This window comes from Bubalus kerabau, chromosome 17 (genome assembly GCF_029407905.1).
Source record: "Bubalus kerabau isolate K-KA32 ecotype Philippines breed swamp buffalo chromosome 17, PCC_UOA_SB_1v2, whole genome shotgun sequence".
Lineage (NCBI taxonomy): Eukaryota > Metazoa > Chordata > Mammalia > Artiodactyla > Bovidae > Bubalus > Bubalus kerabau.
The window spans coordinates 51310802-51327380 of NC_073640.1; the positions used below are offsets into that span (position 1 = coordinate 51310802).

General features: G+C 51.5%; 2 protein-coding genes across 2 annotated transcripts in view; both read left to right on the forward strand.

Annotated features, from left to right (window-relative positions):
- Positions 1-4849, forward strand: part of SPINT2 (serine peptidase inhibitor, Kunitz type 2) — a 30429-nt gene extending 25580 nt beyond the window's left edge. Inside the window, exons 3-7 of the mRNA XM_055552307.1 lie at positions 492-545; positions 1795-1848; positions 2378-2539; positions 2875-2913; positions 4207-4849. Coding sequence (XP_055408282.1) covers positions 492-545; positions 1795-1848; positions 2378-2539; positions 2875-2913; positions 4207-4373 — 476 coding nt within the window. The 3' untranslated portion in view covers positions 4374-4849. The remainder of the gene's footprint in view (positions 1-491; positions 546-1794; positions 1849-2377; positions 2540-2874; positions 2914-4206) is intronic.
- Positions 4850-15666: 10817 nt separating this feature from the next.
- C17H19orf33 (chromosome 17 C19orf33 homolog) lies at positions 15667-16478 on the forward strand. The gene is made up of 4 exons (XM_055554342.1): positions 15667-15781; positions 15898-15998; positions 16126-16206; positions 16340-16478. The coding sequence occupies exons 1-4, from the start codon at positions 15760-15762 to the stop codon at positions 16439-16441; spliced, it is 306 nt and encodes a 101-aa protein (XP_055410317.1). The 5' UTR covers positions 15667-15759; the 3' UTR covers positions 16442-16478.
- The last annotated feature ends 101 nt before the right edge of the window (positions 16479-16579 follow it).

Here is a 16579-nt window from a genome sequence, read left to right on the forward strand (position 1 = left end):
TCCTTAAATGGCTAGCCTCTCCACCCACCCTCTTAGCTTTGTGTGTGTGTGAGAGAGAGAGAAAATATACATAGCATACAATTTACCATGTTAACAGCTTTAAGTGCATGGGTTGGTGGCAGGAAGTGCATTCCTAGTGCTAAGCACGCCCTTCAGTTTTTAATTCACTTCGTGAGTTAATACAGTTCAACAGGTTATTTGGCCCTGGAAGCCATTGTCTTTTTATAATGTCACTTCACACGTCTTTGCTCTGATTTCCAGCTGGTTGATCTTAACGTTTAACCCACAAGGACAGTCTTGGTTCCTTATTTTCCAAGTTCTGGCAGGTTTGTGGTCCAGCATGCACACTGAAGGGCCCGCATAAAGGAGAAATGGGAGGCTCTGTGAGAGGCCCACAGGACCAGGCCTGCTCAGGGATGCAGTCTGTTTTGTTTCCCCAGCGATCTTAGAGGTGCCCTTTCTCACTGTGCTGTTTGTTTGTCCTCTTGCAGAGAACACCATCGATGAGCAGACCAGTGATAAAGCAGATTCCTCTGTCCCAAGTGGTAGGTTTTTAAAAAGACCCGAGATGGAATGAGGGCCATCCAGATGGGTAATGTGAAAGGACATTTGTCATTGGGAGTTGCACCAGGGCTTCTTCCTCCTGGTTCTGTTGACGCAGAATTGGCAAGCTGGGGCTGCCAGCTTCTGGCTCCTTGCCGCCTCCTCATGCTAGGGAGTTCGCATTGTCCTGTGGACAGAAAGGGCTGAGAGACTCCACAGTGCTCCCTCCTGGGCGCGGGGGTGTGGCTACTGCCGCATGTGGCTCAGGCCTTGAGTCCCCACTCCCTGCCTGCTCTGCTGTCTTCACTGCCCAATCCCCACTCCTTGCCGCTCCTTCTCCTTTGCTCTCTGTCATCCTTGCCGGTCCATCTCCCTCCCTGTGCTGACTCCTCTGTCCTCTGCCACCCCGCCTCCCTTCCCACTGCAGTCCTTGATCTCTTTGTGTTAGCTTGCTTTGTAGTGCTGAGAACAGCTGCCCCATTCCTTCTTTATGCTTAAAGGACTCTGCCTCGGGAGCCTGGGGTGAGTGATCCAGATGCACTAGCAAGGCCAGTCCCCAGGCAGTGGGTTCTGCCGGGCGAGTCCTGCTGTGGAGGGAGGGAGTCCGCCCCCACCCGCTTTGAGGATGGCCCCAGTCAGCCAGTGGCCACACAGTGGTTGCAGTCTTGATTCTGGTCCTTTGACTCTGGCCTCAGTGCCCACATACGAGTAAGCATTTATTAGTTTAGCAGCTAACCAGTTGGCAGAATGCTGAGAGTTAAGGTTAGAGGCACTTTCTAGTTTCGATAGGATTCCTGTGACTGTCCTGGCCACCGCTTTGCCTGGGTTCATTGTTTATTCCAGAACTGGCCTCTGCAAGGTCATCCAGAGCCATGGGGCACTGAATTCATAACTCTGGTGTCTGTCCTGTTTCAGAAGAAAATTTCCCCAAGAGAATAAGTGACCTCCTATATACCTCTGGTCTTTCTCGTCAACCCAGAAATTGTGGCTGGGATTGGTTTCCATAATAACCCCTGACCTGCCGAGCAGGCCTCCCCATCCAGCCACAGTGCTGGAGGCGCTGTAGAGCACATGACTGAGAGGTGATGGAGCAGAGCTGCCCACAGAGAGGGGACTCCACTCCCTTCCTTCCAGGTGCCAGAGTGTCCATGCTCCCTCAGTGGGCCCCTTTCGACTCAGCCCCAGCTAGGTCACGTGTCCTGTGTCCATTCCGGCCTCCCTGACGTGGAGACATGGATGTTTGTGTTTCAGTTCCCAGAAGGCAGGATTCTGATGACCCCTCCGGTGATATTTTCAGCTATGAAGGTACAACTTTTTTAAAAAACATGTTTTCTTACTTAGTTGGGAATTGAGACACACTTGAGGGTTTCTATTAAGGATATTGTAGAGCAGGGCTTCCCGACCGTTCCCGGGTACTAGGACTCACGAGGATGCCCTGAGGCAGCAGGAAGCAGGATGGGCCCACAGCATGCCCTTGGAGAAGTTTGCCCTGCGTGCCAGCAGCTGCGCTGTGGGTGGGTAACTAGCTCTGCCCCCGAGCCCTGAGATTGAAATGAGGGGCCTGGTTCAGACCTCTGGGAGCTCACACAGGTTGAGTGCCTACACAGTGACTGACATGGGGTAACCTCCATAACCGTAGTCTGGTAATGCCACTGAGAAAGGCATCTGAAAATGTGGGCCAGACTGGCCATGTCTGCAATTAACCAGTTTCTTTTAGCAGAGAGAGGTTTTCCCCATGGGGAAAGCAGCCGTATGACTGCTTAGGAGCATTCCAGCTCCAGTCACCTCTCCTGGGCCCTGCTAATTTGTGCCCCTCCGGCTGTCTCGCTCCCAGAACACTGCATCGCCAAGGCCGTCACTGGTCCTTGCCGCGCAGCCTTCCCACGCTGGTACTTTAATGCCGAGGAGAACTCTTGTGATAACTTCATCTACGGAGGATGCCGGGGCAATAAAAACAACTATCGCTCCAAGGAGGAGTGCATGCAGCAATGCTTCGGTGAGTCTGCCTCATGCCTCAATCCAAGACACGGCCACGGGCAGGGGAACCCTCCCAAGAGGACCCCAGTCCCTTTCCTTGTCCTCTGGGCTCTTACCCTCACCTTCTTTTGGCTCCCTAGTGGGGAGGGGGTGGCTTTGGCCCCAGCTGTTGGGCAGATATTTCCTACGTCCCTACTGGGGTGGCAAGGCTTCAGAACCCTCTGAAGAGCTGGAAGAAGTCACTTAGCTAGAGTTCCCCTCGAAGGCCCAGGACCAAGGGGAAGCCTCTGGTGGCTGCCTCTCTGAGCAAAGGAGGGCTGGGAGCTGACCTCAGGGTTGTGTGTTTTCTTCCAGGCAAGCAGTTGTATCCTGCCCTGCCCCTTGGCAGTAAAGGTAAATGGCCTCTTGCCCCCCTCCACCTGCCTGCCTTGACTGAACTCAGCTCTGTCTTTGTGGCTTCATGTTGTCTTGGACACATCGTCCTTCACTGTCCACATCTTTTGTTAAAAAGTCATGTTTCTGCACAAGAATGGCTGGGCAGCTTGGAACACACAGTAGATGTGTGTCCCGTGGTGCGGCGTACATAAACGGGGGTTAGAAATGTGGCCGTCTCTTCCCAGCAGCCCCGAGGGCAACCGGGGGACACTTCCTCCTGCTTAGGCATGTGGGGTCTGCTGCATTCAGGCCTGAGATTGACTCCAGGTTTGGGAGAGCTTTGCTGCCCTGGAGTGTTCATCGCTGGTCCTGGGTGACACCGAGGAAGGCGGAGCCCTCGCTGTGGGTGGGCCATGGCCCCCAGCAGCGCTGTTGTCCCCACGCAGTCTGGTCTGGCGAGGAGGCTGGGCCTTCTCTCGCTTTTGTCTCTGATTCTGAGCCTTAATCATGGATGGTAGCATTTGCACAAAAGACCTGCCACACTGGTTTGGCCTCTTTCCACCTGTTTCCTGTTCAGGAGCCCAGGCCTGGCCTGTGTATCTACCCTCCTTTAGAAAAAGAGGAATGAAGCTGGAACCTGGTTGGCCAGGCATCGGGGCCTGGAGGGTGGGAGATGGGGAGGGAATTGACCTTTTCTGGTTCTGCGGCTACGTGGGGAGAGGAAGCGGGGCAACTGCCACCGGACCACATTCCTTAAGGGGAGCCTCTCCTGAAGAAAAAGCATCTGAACTGACCAGTGGGACTCCAGTGGGGCAACCACTGTCAGATTTACCTGGGCAATTAGGAGTGTGAGGGTCCCCTCCCGGCCCTGCTCCGAATAGACCCGTGCCCATCCCTCGTTCCACAGGCCACCACCCCAGCAACCTGCAGGGCCACATCTTTCTCTGGGCTGGTTGGGGGAGGGGTGTGTTTACACACCCACACCAGAGATGGGTGCTTTTCCTGTACAGGTTGCCCCAGAAAGGCGGTAGGGAGATAGAGTTGAAGTGAGGATTTTTTTGTTGTTCAAAAAGAAGAAACACAAATAGCCACTCTGTCTGTGTGCATCTAGCATAGCACCTCCATTTTTTAGAAACCTATTTCTCAAGACTGTAGGGACTCTCTTGAGGACACAACTTCCTGTCAGGCTTCCTGGGTTGGGGCGGGGGGACATGTGGCCCAAGGACTGTTGGTTCTCCTCCCGAGCTCCCGCAGACACCGGTTGTGGCCCCTGGTCCCCCCCCAATTCTGAGGCCTCTCTCTCATCCACAGTGGTGGTCCTGGTGGGGCTGTTCGTGATGGTCCTGATCCTCTTGCTGGGAGCCTCCGTGGTCTGCCTGATCAGGGTGGCACGGAGGAACCAGGAGCGCACCCTCCGCACCGTCTGGAGCTCTGGGGATGACAAGGAGCAGCTGGTGAAGAACCCTTACGTCCTGTGAACCGCCGGTGCCAAGGGGCTGCCCCCCACCCCCTGCTGATGAAGAGAATCTGGGAAGGGAGGGGAGACAAGGGTCAATGCGCATGTGTGCTTTTTCAAATAGAGCGATTGATTTGTATTTGCATGATCATTAGGGCTTTTGGTCTGTTTGTTCTTCCAGAAGGTGAGAGGGCTGCTCCCTGGCCCCTCAGATGGGTTTGCTTTAGAAGTCCTCTCAGTGAAGGTCTGCGCAGTGCAGGTGGTCTGGCCTCCACCCGAGTCGGTTCCTCTTCGATCTCTTTCTTTGCTCCAGGTGTAGTTTTCTTTGCTTATGTTGAATCCTGTTGCCTCCTTTCCCATCACAAAAGTGATGTTTTCAGTTTGTTTGTTGTTTTTTTTTTAAGTAAGCAGAAACATGGTTTTTTTTTATTAGGATTCTGAAAGGAAGAAAGTAAAATGTACAAGTTTAATAAAAGGGCCTTCCCATTTAAAAAAAAATTCAGCATGTGCTTTCTTTATGGGACTGTTAATATAGACTCTACCAAAGTATCCACAGGACATGAGATGTCCCCATCCAGGAACACACTAAGAAAACAACATCTTTCAGATCTTTTTGAATGAAATACATCTTACATTACAACTGAGTGCTCATAAAGTTTTGCCAAACAACACTTAGCCTTATACCTGTGGTAAGCTCTGATGTTTTCTTTTTTTTTTATCTCTGATATTTTCTTACTCCATTTCACTTTTTAAAAATTCTGGTCATACCGTGCTGATTTTTTTTTTTTTTAATGACTCATTTTGGCATCCATGATCTTCATCTTTCCTGCATGTCTGCAATCATCCCCAGGCCTCCCTCCCTGCATAGAAATGGGGACAGGGCACCACCAGGCTGAACTCTGCCTCCAGGCTTAGCCCCAATTCTGCTGCCTGCCTGTGGGGACTCCCTTCCTCTCAAAACTCTCGAAGCCCCCTTTCTCCTCACCCTTCTCCTAAACACAGAGTCCTAAACATGGGGCAACATCTGGGCAACTCATGGGGTCAGGCAGGTAACCTGGGGCCTCCACCTGCCCCAGGGACTCAGGAGGCTGGTCTGCAGCCCAGGAGTAGGTAGAGGTGCTGGGCCTGGCTGGGGACCCATGCTACCCAACACAACAGTTCCAGATCTTGCTGTGGCCTCTCCTTGAAACACAATAAGCCCTCCTTTCCTTGACCCTTCCTAGAAATCCCTTCAGGCCAAAGGCCACCCTCTATACATACTATACAGGCAGACCTCCTTTTATTGTACTCTGAAGACACTGCGGCCTTGTTAGATAATGGGGTTAGCATTTAAGTACATTTAAATTAATGTATATACATTGTTTATTTTAGACCTAGTGCAGTTGCACACTTAATAGGCTATAGTGTAAGCATAACTGTTAAATGCACTGGGGACGTCAAAACTTTCATGCAACTGGCTTTATTGTGATAGTCTGGAACCAAACACACAGTATCTTGGAAGGATGCCTGCACATTGAGGGAAAGACTTGTGTCTGTTAGGGCTTAGAAATCTGTTGCAGAAGCAATTGGGTAAATACTTCATCCACTCCCAGCCTTTCTGGTCCATGGTAGATGTTGCTCCTGGATTCTGGTATTCTCCCTGCCAAACCTTCCAGGCAGCCTGGCACTCCAGGCCCTCAGTGCAGTTGACTCAAGAGTTTGTGAGCAGGGGAAACCTACTTGCTGCGTCCCAGACAAATTAGGACCCCTCAAGTGCCTCCAGAAGAGCCTGTGGTCCAGCGAAAGAGGGCCAAGGCATTGGGAAGAGACCCTCCACCCACTGCCCTCAAGCAGGCAGGTCACTTAACTCCTCTGAACCTCCGGTTTCCTCACCTGTAAGATGGGTGGATGGGAAAGCTGCACGAGATCACAGATGTCAGGTCACCCATGGGAAGTGGTGGCCACCTCTGCCCACCTACCTGTGTCCTTGTTGCTCCTGACTTGGTGCTTCTCCCCTACACGCCTCCTGCCACCCCACGGGCAACCCTCAGGTCCGCTCGTGTCCTGTCAACTTCAGGAGCCTCAGACCCACTGACACCTCTGGCCTAGCAGAAGGCGTTTCTCCACCTACTTGGACAAGAGTTGCCACTCCTTCATATCTTAGTCATATGAAGGAAGAAAAGTAGTGTGTTGGATTTTAAAAGAAACTGTTGGGAATCACTTTTAAATCTACTGCAGTGGGAAGCGGAGAAGCAATGGCACCCCACTCCAGTACTCTTGCCTGGAAAATCCCATGGATGGAGGAGCCTGGTGGGCTGTAGTCCATGGGGTCGCTAAGAGTCGGACACAACTGAGCAACTTCACTTTCACTTTTCACTTTCATGCATTGGAGAAGGAAATGGCAACCCATTCCAGTACTCTTGTCTGGAAAATCCCATGGATGGAGGAGCCTGGTGGGCTGCAGTCCATGGGGTCGCTAAGAGTCGGACACGACTGACTGACTTCACTTTCACGTTTCACTTTCATGCATTGGAGAAGGAAATGGCAGCCCACTCCAGTGGAGAATCCCAGGGATGGGGGAGCCTGGTGGGCTGCCATCTATGGGGTTGCACAGAGTCGGACAGGACTGAAGCAACTTAGCAGCAGCAGCAGCAGCAGCAGCAGGAGAAGATCATGAAGTGAACTCTCCTGACACCATCAAGGCCAGTTGAGCTTCCGCAGGTTTTTCCTATGCCGTGCCTTTATATGTTTCTTATGCAGACATTATCTCTGTGACTCACTTCTGCCCAGATTTGTCCTGTCCTGTCTCATGGTTTGCGAGGCCCTGTGGCCCCACTTGCTCCTGGCAGGGTGACAGCAGGGGGCCTTTGGGCCCTCTTGGACTGCCAGGGCTGTCTCCCTTCCGTACTTTTCCATGTTATGGTGCCACTGTTCCAGTCTGGTTGGCCGCCTCCTGCCACACCACTGTGGCCCCTGAAACTAAACTGCCATGTTTTCCACTTTATAGACCCTTTACAGGCTGGCATCGGTCCTCTTTTTGTTGCAAAAACTGCCTAACAGTAGGCAAGTAGCCAAGGTGCTCAACAGACATTTCATGGCCTTTGTTATCCTCAGACAGACTGCTGGCACCATTCAGAGGTGGAATGCATTTCTAAAAAAATCAACAAAGATCTCTCCTCTACTTCTTCTTGGTCCATACACTTTAGTAAGGCAGTTTGGTCACTGAATGTGGTTGTCATCAGAAAGTGTTTTTTCTCTCAACCATCTCCTGGGTAAAAAATCAGGTCAAAAGGGTTGGGAGTTATGTAGACTATTTTGAGAATTTTGGGATTCTGCCCTCATCAGCCCTGTGTATGATGCATCTTCCCTCGAATAGCAAGCCCATGTGCAACCTCCAGGTGGCAGCTGATCAAAGGGAGCCTCAGTAATTAATGCTGGTTTAGCGCCCAAGATTCCTTCTTGGACAACTAGACCCAAGTCATGGGGACAATGGCCATTTGGTCGCTGAGCGCCCTGCCTGCCATGTCTCCCTACAGGGACCTAAGTGGTCTCTGTAAATTTGTAAAAATTCATTCCATTCACGTCTGACCTTTCCAAACAAAGGTCTGGGTGTGAGTAGATGACACAAGAGGTAAAGCTACCCAGTGGGACAGGAGTCATGCTGATTCTTTGTCTTTGAATCAGCATGTACAACACCCTAGCACCTGGTGTGCATGCTAAGTTGCTTCAGTCGTGTCCGATTCTTTGCGACTCCATGGACTGCAGCTAGCCAGGCTCCTCTGTCCATGGGATTCTCCAGGCAAGAATACTGGAGTGGGTTGCCATTTCCTTCTCCAGGGGATCTTCCCGACCCAAAGATCAAACCTGAGTCTCTTGCGTTGGCAGGCGGATTCTTTGCCATCTTACCTACCTGGGAACCCCTCAGATCAGATCAGTCGCTCAGTCGTGTCCGACTCTGCGACCCCATGAATCGCAGCACGCCAGGCCTCCCTGTCCATCACCAACTCCCGGAGTTCACTCAGACACGTCCATCGAGTCAGTGATGGATGGATGGATGGATGGGAGTGAGGGAACATCTTAGACCCCAGCAAGTGGGGGTGGGGAGCAGGAGGGGTGCCATCAGCACTCTCAGACCCTGCATCTCAGCCTGCCAAGCCATCACCTGGTCCACCTGAGCCCTGCAGCCGACAGTGTGACCCATAGACCAGTCCTGATCCCGTCACCACCTGAATATGAGTCCCACCCATAGATGTTTACAAACATGGACCTGCTCAGCCCTGTTCTAATCTGGCTGATAACAAAAGTACACACTTTTGAGCCCAAGCAGCCCTGGGCTATGCCATGTATGGCAGTTGAGACTGCAGCTTCTCACGAAACCAGTGGTGAACTGGAGTGCTCTGTGTGCAGTCCTGCGTGTGTTTCCCTGCGGGAAAGAATGAGTCACAGTGCCTCTCTGTGGGACATGAGGGCCGCTCTGGGGCTGTGTAATTATTGGCGGTGACATCGAAGATCAGCAGGTCAGTCTGAACTCCCTCGTGTGGTTCCTAATGGACGAGAGACTAGCCTTTGATTATGACCTTGCTGGCTGTGTCCTGCTCGGGCACAGCTGGATGAGGCTGGGATGCTGGATGGCAGGCAGGTTGGCCACATAACAGGAGTCACTGCTGCTTGGGGTCCTGCTGACAGTAATTAAGTGCCTTATGAGACAAACGGAATTTAGCCCCAGCCTCAGTCCAGTTGGGCTTCCCTGGTGGCTCAAACGGCAAAGAATCTGCTTGGAATACAGGAGACTTGGGTTCGATCCCTGGGTTGGGAAAATCCCCTGGAAAAGGGAACCGCTACCCACTCCAGTATTCTGGCCTGGAGCATTCCCAAGGACAGAGGACCCTGGCGGGCTACAGTCCATGGGGTTGCAAAGAGTCGGACATGGTAGAGCAACTTTCACTTTCAGTCCGGTTAATCAGAACAGCTGACAGAATGGCATGTTCGCGAGAAAATTCACTAGTAGCCAAGCGAAGTGCAGTGTTTGGACAGACGATCCTCCGTGGAGATCTGCTGCTACAAGTCTTGATGAGTGTGTTAAGAACAGACAACCCTGACAGCTGCTTACCTGGGCCGTTCTCAGAGTTGGATTTGGGGTGAGAGCACCTTGAGGGATGAGGTGAGGCAGTGGCTCCCTCGAGGACAAAGAGCAGGCTCGCCTACTGCCTGCTGTACAGTGGCAGGCTCTCCATGCTCAGTGACCCTCTCTTGTAATGCAACCAGTCACCACATTGTGCAGGCTCCATCTGGACCTGTGCTTTGCCCCCCTGGGACAAGGGAGGGCAATACACAGGTTGATGCTTATGCTGCTGCTGTAATAAAGCCTTCTGTCTCTGACCCAAGAGTCAAAAGGCTTCTGCCAGCATTTTGGAAACAGTTTAAAGGCTAATTTTTTGTTGCTTAGTCATGTCCAACTCTTTTGCCTGTAGCCCACCAGGCTCCTCTGCCCATGGGATTCTCCAGGCCAGGATACTGGAGTGGGTTGCCATTTCCATCTCCAGGGAATCTTCCTGACCCAGGGATCAAACCCAAGTCTCCTGCATTGGCAGACAGATTATTTACCACTGAGCCACCTGGAAAAGCCCACAAGCCTAATTTATTAACTTGTAAATAGAATAAAGTCAAACCCCAGACACAACAGTCAGCTGGGTGTAGACCAAGCTTGGGTTTCTCCAGCTGGGCCGTCAGCTCCTTGGAACCTCCCAGAGGATGATCTGTTGCGATTTGCTGATTACCAGTATTCTAGAACATCCAGGGCAGCATTTCTGTCTTGTGGGAAAAACTGAGACCCTGCATACTGTGTGCATAAGATCATCCATCTCCCGGGATGTGGTTAGGTTCAAAGAAAACATTCCAGGATGGGGATTATGATGTTTATAGGACTGGGGTGCTCTGGTCGTGTAAGCTTCAGGAAGGAGACAAAACCAGGCTTCCAGCAGTTGCTCTTCCAGTTAGGCGTGTCCATCCACAGACGTGTAGAAGCACAAGACCCCCAGGGTGGACTATCTCAGCCATCTCCTCAGTCCTGTACTGCTAAAGTTAGCATCCAGAAATCTCTTCCTAAACTGCAGTGACTAAGTAAAAACTTGAGGGTTCGAGTGACCCTTTGAAGCATGTTTGCTGGTGAAATGTTGGCAAAAGGGTGAGCTGATCTAGCTGTGAATGACATGGAGATCGCAGGCCAGCTGGGAACTGTGTCCTACAAAGGAGAAGGCATTGCTAATACCCTTAGGACCAAGTCATTTTAGGCGAAAACAATGAGGAAACAAGCAGGGGAGAGCAGTACCGTAGGATGCCAGGAGCAGGCAGGGCCTGGGGAGGACAGGCATAAGCTACCTTCTCTGCTTGTTAGCCATTGAAGATGAGAAGTGAATGACGGGGAACTCTCCCTCCAAAGAGCAGATGGACGTGGCCTTGTCTCACAAGCCCACACCTGTGTTTTTCATCCAACCCTTTACATCCACCTTCCCAGCTTAAATCTCATCTCCCATTTGTAATCCCTCCAGGGTAGACGAGTAAGGGTCTCTCACTGCCACCGACAGGAGTATTGATAGATGGGCTCCTTATCCCATTTCTCTTTCTTCCTTTCAGTAATAAAAGTCCCCAGATTTTAGCGGGGACGTAGCTGCCCAGCGCGAACTCTCATTTCCCTGTCTCTCTTGCAGTTAAATGTGACCAGGTGAATAAATTCAGACTGAAGGGGTGTGTGATGCCTCCAGGTCATTGGGTCTTTAAAAGGAAGTGGTGAGACTTCCCTGGCAGTCCAGTGGTTAAGACTCTGTGCTTGCACCGCACGGGGTGCAGGTTGCAATCCCTGTTCAGGGGACTAATGCTGTGTGCCAAGTGACACAGCCAAAGAAAAAGTCACAACGTGTTTAATGTATGTGTGAATGGCCATTTGAGATTAGCCAAATTCCTACAGAAAAGAAAAAAGGAAGCGGTGTGCCCTCCACTGCCCTTCCCTTCCTGAGAAGCAGATGGTGGGTACCAGCCTCCCCAGAGGCCTGGGGGCGGCATCCTGCAGGGATGCAGAGCACCCAGACAGGGAACCTCGTACCTGGATGACCTCACAGAGCCACCCATCACCTGCTCTGGACTCCCACCAGCTCGGGCTCTTGCTAGAGAGAAAAGTGAAGCTCTCTCGTCAAGCCTCTGTCTTCAAAGTCCCTGTGAAAGCTGCCACATCCTAAATGTATTGTAATGAAGCAAACAGGTGGGGGTCTGGAGGCCCAGGCCAAGGTCTCCCGGGACCCACTCACCCCCTTTTATTTAGCACAGTAGTGAAGAGCTTACCTCATCTTGGGTCTGGAAGGTCTCACACTGCTGCCCCACTCCCTACTAGCCCAGTGTCCTACAGTTCCTTTTAGGGCTCAATTACATATATCGTGGGGATTGTATTATCAGTTTCATGAGGAATCATCAGACTGTGTGTAAGGATCACAGTTAAAACTAACATTTACGACTTCCTTCGTGGTGAAGTGGTTAGGAATCGACCTGATAATGCAGGGAATGGAGGTTTGATCCCTGGTCCCGGAAGATTCCACAAGACAAGGAGCAACTCCACAAAGCCCGTGCTCTGCAACAAGAGAAGCCACCGCCACAAGAAGCCCAAGCACCTCAACCAAGAGTAGCCCCCACTCGCCACAACTAGAGAAAGCAACAAAGACCCAGTGTAGCCAAAAAAAAAAAACACCCAAAGAAGCCACTAACATTTATCAAATATCTGTTTACCTTGTCCCAGACAGGCTCCGTGCAAAACCATTTGCCTTGTGAGGTAAGTTCCATTTGACAGAGGAGGCCAATGAGGGCCAGTGACTGACCAAATGGTCCACAGAGCTGTAAGGGGTAGAGCGAAGATTCACTGAGCTCACAGCCACTCTAGGCTTGCTCGGACCTGTGGACACCACACTGCCCAGCAGCAGGTCGCCTAATTGACCAAATGATAGGGAGCACTGACTCTGAGTCACACCGTTTGGCACTGAGCAATGAAACCCCCACCCACAGAGAGACAGACACTGCCTCTCATATCCTGCATGTGGTTGTCGGCAAAGCCACAATCTCCATTCACCTCCTCTTCTCACTCAAAGACCAAAGATCTTTGATTTACAAGACATTTCCCCCACACAGCCCTCCTGTCCCGGTTGTCATCTGTCCTCATCTCCCACCTCTTTCCCTCCAGCTCTGCAGGCGCACAGGCCTCAGGGCCTTTGCACTGGCCATTCCTTCTGCCTAGATATGCTTCCCTGTGCTTGTGTGGCTTATTTTCTGACCTTCAGATCTTAACAAAAAATACTTCAGTGTGGCTTTCCTGGTAACTCATCTGAAATCCAGTGCCTCCCAAACATACTATGTACTTATTACCTAATTCCCTTTCTTACTGTATTTCTCCTAATACATATTACTTGAAAAAAATAAAGCTGTTATCGGTTACATAAAACCCATTTCAAATATCCAAGGATTTTTAGTAATTTTACCAAGTGGTGCAACTATCACCATAGATCTGTTTTAGAACATTTTCATCGCCTTCACCGAGTAAGATCCCTCATGACCAATTTAGAGCTAATCACTGTTACCACACTCAGCTCCCAGCAACCACTAATTGACTTTCTATCTCTGTAATTGTCTTTTCTGAATACTCATATGAATGGTGTCATATGACATGTAGTCTCTTGTGTCTGGCTTCTTTCACCCAGCATAATGTTTTTAAGGTTTATGTAGCTGTTGCTACATAAATACCAGGAGTTCATTCCTTTTTATTGCTGAATAGTATTCCATTGTATGAACGGATCTATCACATTATGTGTATCTATTCACCAGCTGCTGGACAGTTTCATTTCCAGCTTTTTCTAACATACTCTACATTTTGCCATGTTCCCCTCCACTAGAATGTCAATTCCATAGGGCTGGAAATTTTGCTGGTTTTATTCACTTCTGTGCCCCCAGCACTTGAACTGTGCTGGACACACAGTAGATACTCAATAAATTTTATTATAAAATTTATTATGTGCTGAGGGAATCAGAATAAAGATAATCTCAGAGAGTGGGAAGCAAGAGCTGTCTATGCTGGTCATCCAGCCAGGGGAAAGGGGACGGAGTGACGAGGCTCCATGGAGTTGGCAGTCAGGGCAGGTTCCTCTAAGGAATGGACTTTGGAGCAGAGACCTGAGTGCACAAGGCTGGTAACGGCAATATCATGACAATGACAATGATATTGTCATTATCCCCAGCCTAAGTGCCAGCCCTGCCCACCACTTCTGCAGGTCCAGCAGCCAGGTCGGGGGTGGGGGGTGGGGTGGGGAAGGGCTGGGCTGGAGAGACTCCCAAGGACACCTAGCCTCACAGCAATTGGAACAAATGACTCAGGCCCCCAACTCCTCCCTGAGCCTAATCTGGGCCCCACACAGTGTGGGGAGGGAAGGCTGGGCTCCTGTGTCTGTCCCTTCTACTAAGTGCTCCCTCCCCCAGGGTGAGGTCAAAGGGCTACACTTGGACTTGAGCTATACTTGGACTTGTGCTATACTGCCTGGGTTTGAATCTTAGTTCTAATCTGTTCATTAATGTTTCTGCTCCTCACCATCTTTTTTTTTCTTTTTCTTTTTTTGGCTGTGCTGGGTCTTCACTGTGGCACAGAGACTTTCTCTATTTGCAGCACATGGACTTAGTTGCTATGTAGCATGCAGGATCTTAGGTCTCTGGCCAGAGATTGAACCCATGTCCCTTGTATTGGTAGGCGTATTCTTAACCACTGGACCAACAGGGAAGTCCTGCCCCTCATCATCTTAACTGGTCCCTCAGTTTTCTCATCTGTAAAATAGGGATAGCCACCATACCTACCTTTTACTTAAAAACCAAACACTATAAGTACTGCTAGTAACTGTGTGGAGGCATGGTTGTAGGAAACTAATCCATTTGATTCTTACATCAATGCCATATGGTAGTTATCATTTACAGATGAGGCACAGAGAGGGGAAGTAACTTCCCCAGATCATTCTGTTGTTGTTTAGTTGATAAGTGGTGTCCAATTCTTTTGCAACCCCATGGACTGTAGCCTGCCAGGCTCCTCTGTCCATGGGATTTCCCAGGCAAGAATACTGGAGTGGGCTGTCATTTCCTACTCCAGGGGATTTTCCCAACCCAGGGATTAAACCTGCATCTCCTGCAATGGCAGACAGATTCTTTACCACTGAGCCACCTGGGAAGCACTGCTGCTGCTGCTGCTGCTGCGTTGCCTCAGTCGTGTCAGACTCTTAGCGACCCCATGGACTGCAGCCCACCAGGCTCCTCCGCCCATGGGAAGCACTACTAGGTAATAAAGATGGACTTCAAATCATGAGACTGGTTCCCAAGTTCATGCTTTTCTTCCTTTCAGACTCTGCTTCTCACCAGGCCAGAGGCAATGTTATAGTGAGTTAATGTACAAGAAGCCCTTGGAACACTGCCAGGCACAAAAGTACACAAGGAGTGTCAGTATTATCATGGTACAGAGAGCATGCGGAGGCACCCTTTCTCTCATTTCTTCAAGTGCAAGCATCTGACCCTTTAGGGGAAGCTAGTTGGATTTCCCTGGTGGCTCAGACAGTAAAGGGTCTGCCTACAAGGTGGGAGACCCGGATTTGATCCCTGGGTAGGGAAGATCCTCTGGAGAAGGCAATGGCATCCCACTCCAGTACTCTTGCCTGGAAAATCCCATGGGTGGAGCGTGGTAGGCTGCAGCCCATGGGGTCAGAGAGTCAGACAGGGCTGAGCAACTTCACTGTCACTTTTCAACAGTGCTGGTAGTCCCCTCCCCAGAAATCCTCACCGGCCCATACTCCTCTCCCAACCCCAAGTCCCTTGGACTGAAAGGAGATCAAACCAGTCAATCCCAAAGGAAATCAGTCCTGAATATTCACTGGAAGGACTGATACTGAAGCTGAAGCTCCAATACTTTGGCCACCTGTTGCAAAGAGTCAACTCACTGGAAAGACCCTGATGCTGGGAAAGATTGAAGGCAGGAGAAGGGGACGACAGAGGACGAGATGGTTGGATGGCAATACCGACTCAATGGATATGAGTTTGAGTAAGCTACAGGAGAAGGTGAAGGACAGAGAACCCTGGCTTGCTGCAGTCCATGGGGTCGCAGTCGGACACGACTGAGCGACTGAACAACACAGGGTGGGTGAGGTGGCAGGAGCATAGCAGTTAACCGTCCACCCTCCCCGTTTCCGAGAGGACCAGTTGGGCGGTGCTGGGGAGGGGCAGTGAGTCAGGGTTAAGGACTTTGAACAGAGGTTGGGTGGGGCTCCTCAGAACTTCCTGGCTGGCCCACGGCCCATTCCCAAGGCCCGCCCCCTACCCTAACAGCCCTGCTCCAGCGCTCTGGCCCTGCACACACACCTCTCACTACCATGGAGTTCGACCTGTCGGCAGGTGCGCTGCTGTGGGGTGGGGAGCTTGAGGGCCAGAATCAATCCCAAGGGTCTGCCTCCAAGGGGGGGCATTTTCTGTGCCTGCGCCAACCCATCTAATGTCTCTTCTCCCTGCAGCCGTGGAGTCCACCTCCAAGAAGCCCCAAGGGGCAGGCAAGGTGGGAGACCCCAAGCACAGCTCCCCCAAAGTTCAGGGCAGGTCAGCTGATAACCTAAAGGTAAGTCACCTTATTCCTGGGAATTGCTTTTTGATCCCAGGACCCTGCTTGGTCTGGGACCTCCGACTTCGGGGGAATGGGAGCTGGTGAAAGGGTCCCTCGCCTCACTGGTGGGCCTCCCAACTAGCATCACCACGGCCATGGCCACGGCCAAGGGAGCACCTCAGATTCCAGCAGCAGCTCCAGTGATTCGGAAAATGAGGCGAAGGTAAGAGGCTTCCCCCTCTGTAGCGGGTGCCCGGCGTCCCAAGTGAGGGCGGAGCCCCAGCCCGGAACCGGGCCGAGGACTCACAGGCGGAACCCTCTCTCCCCTCCTACCCCCACCGCCCCCGGCCCCACAGCCCGGCTCGGAGCCACACAAGAGCGCCTCAGGCAAGGTCAAGAAGCCCAAGGTGAAAAAGGAGAAGAAGAAAAAGGAAGGGAAGAAGAAGGCTTCCCACTGATGGGTCTGGGTGGGGCTCATTAAACCTCTGCTCGGCCTCCTGGTCGCCTTCTGGTTGCGAGGCGCCGTGTGCGGTCCCCGGCCTCCTCCTCCCTTCCCGGGCAGGGCCTGCCCCCTGCTGGACACCACGCGCCAAGGA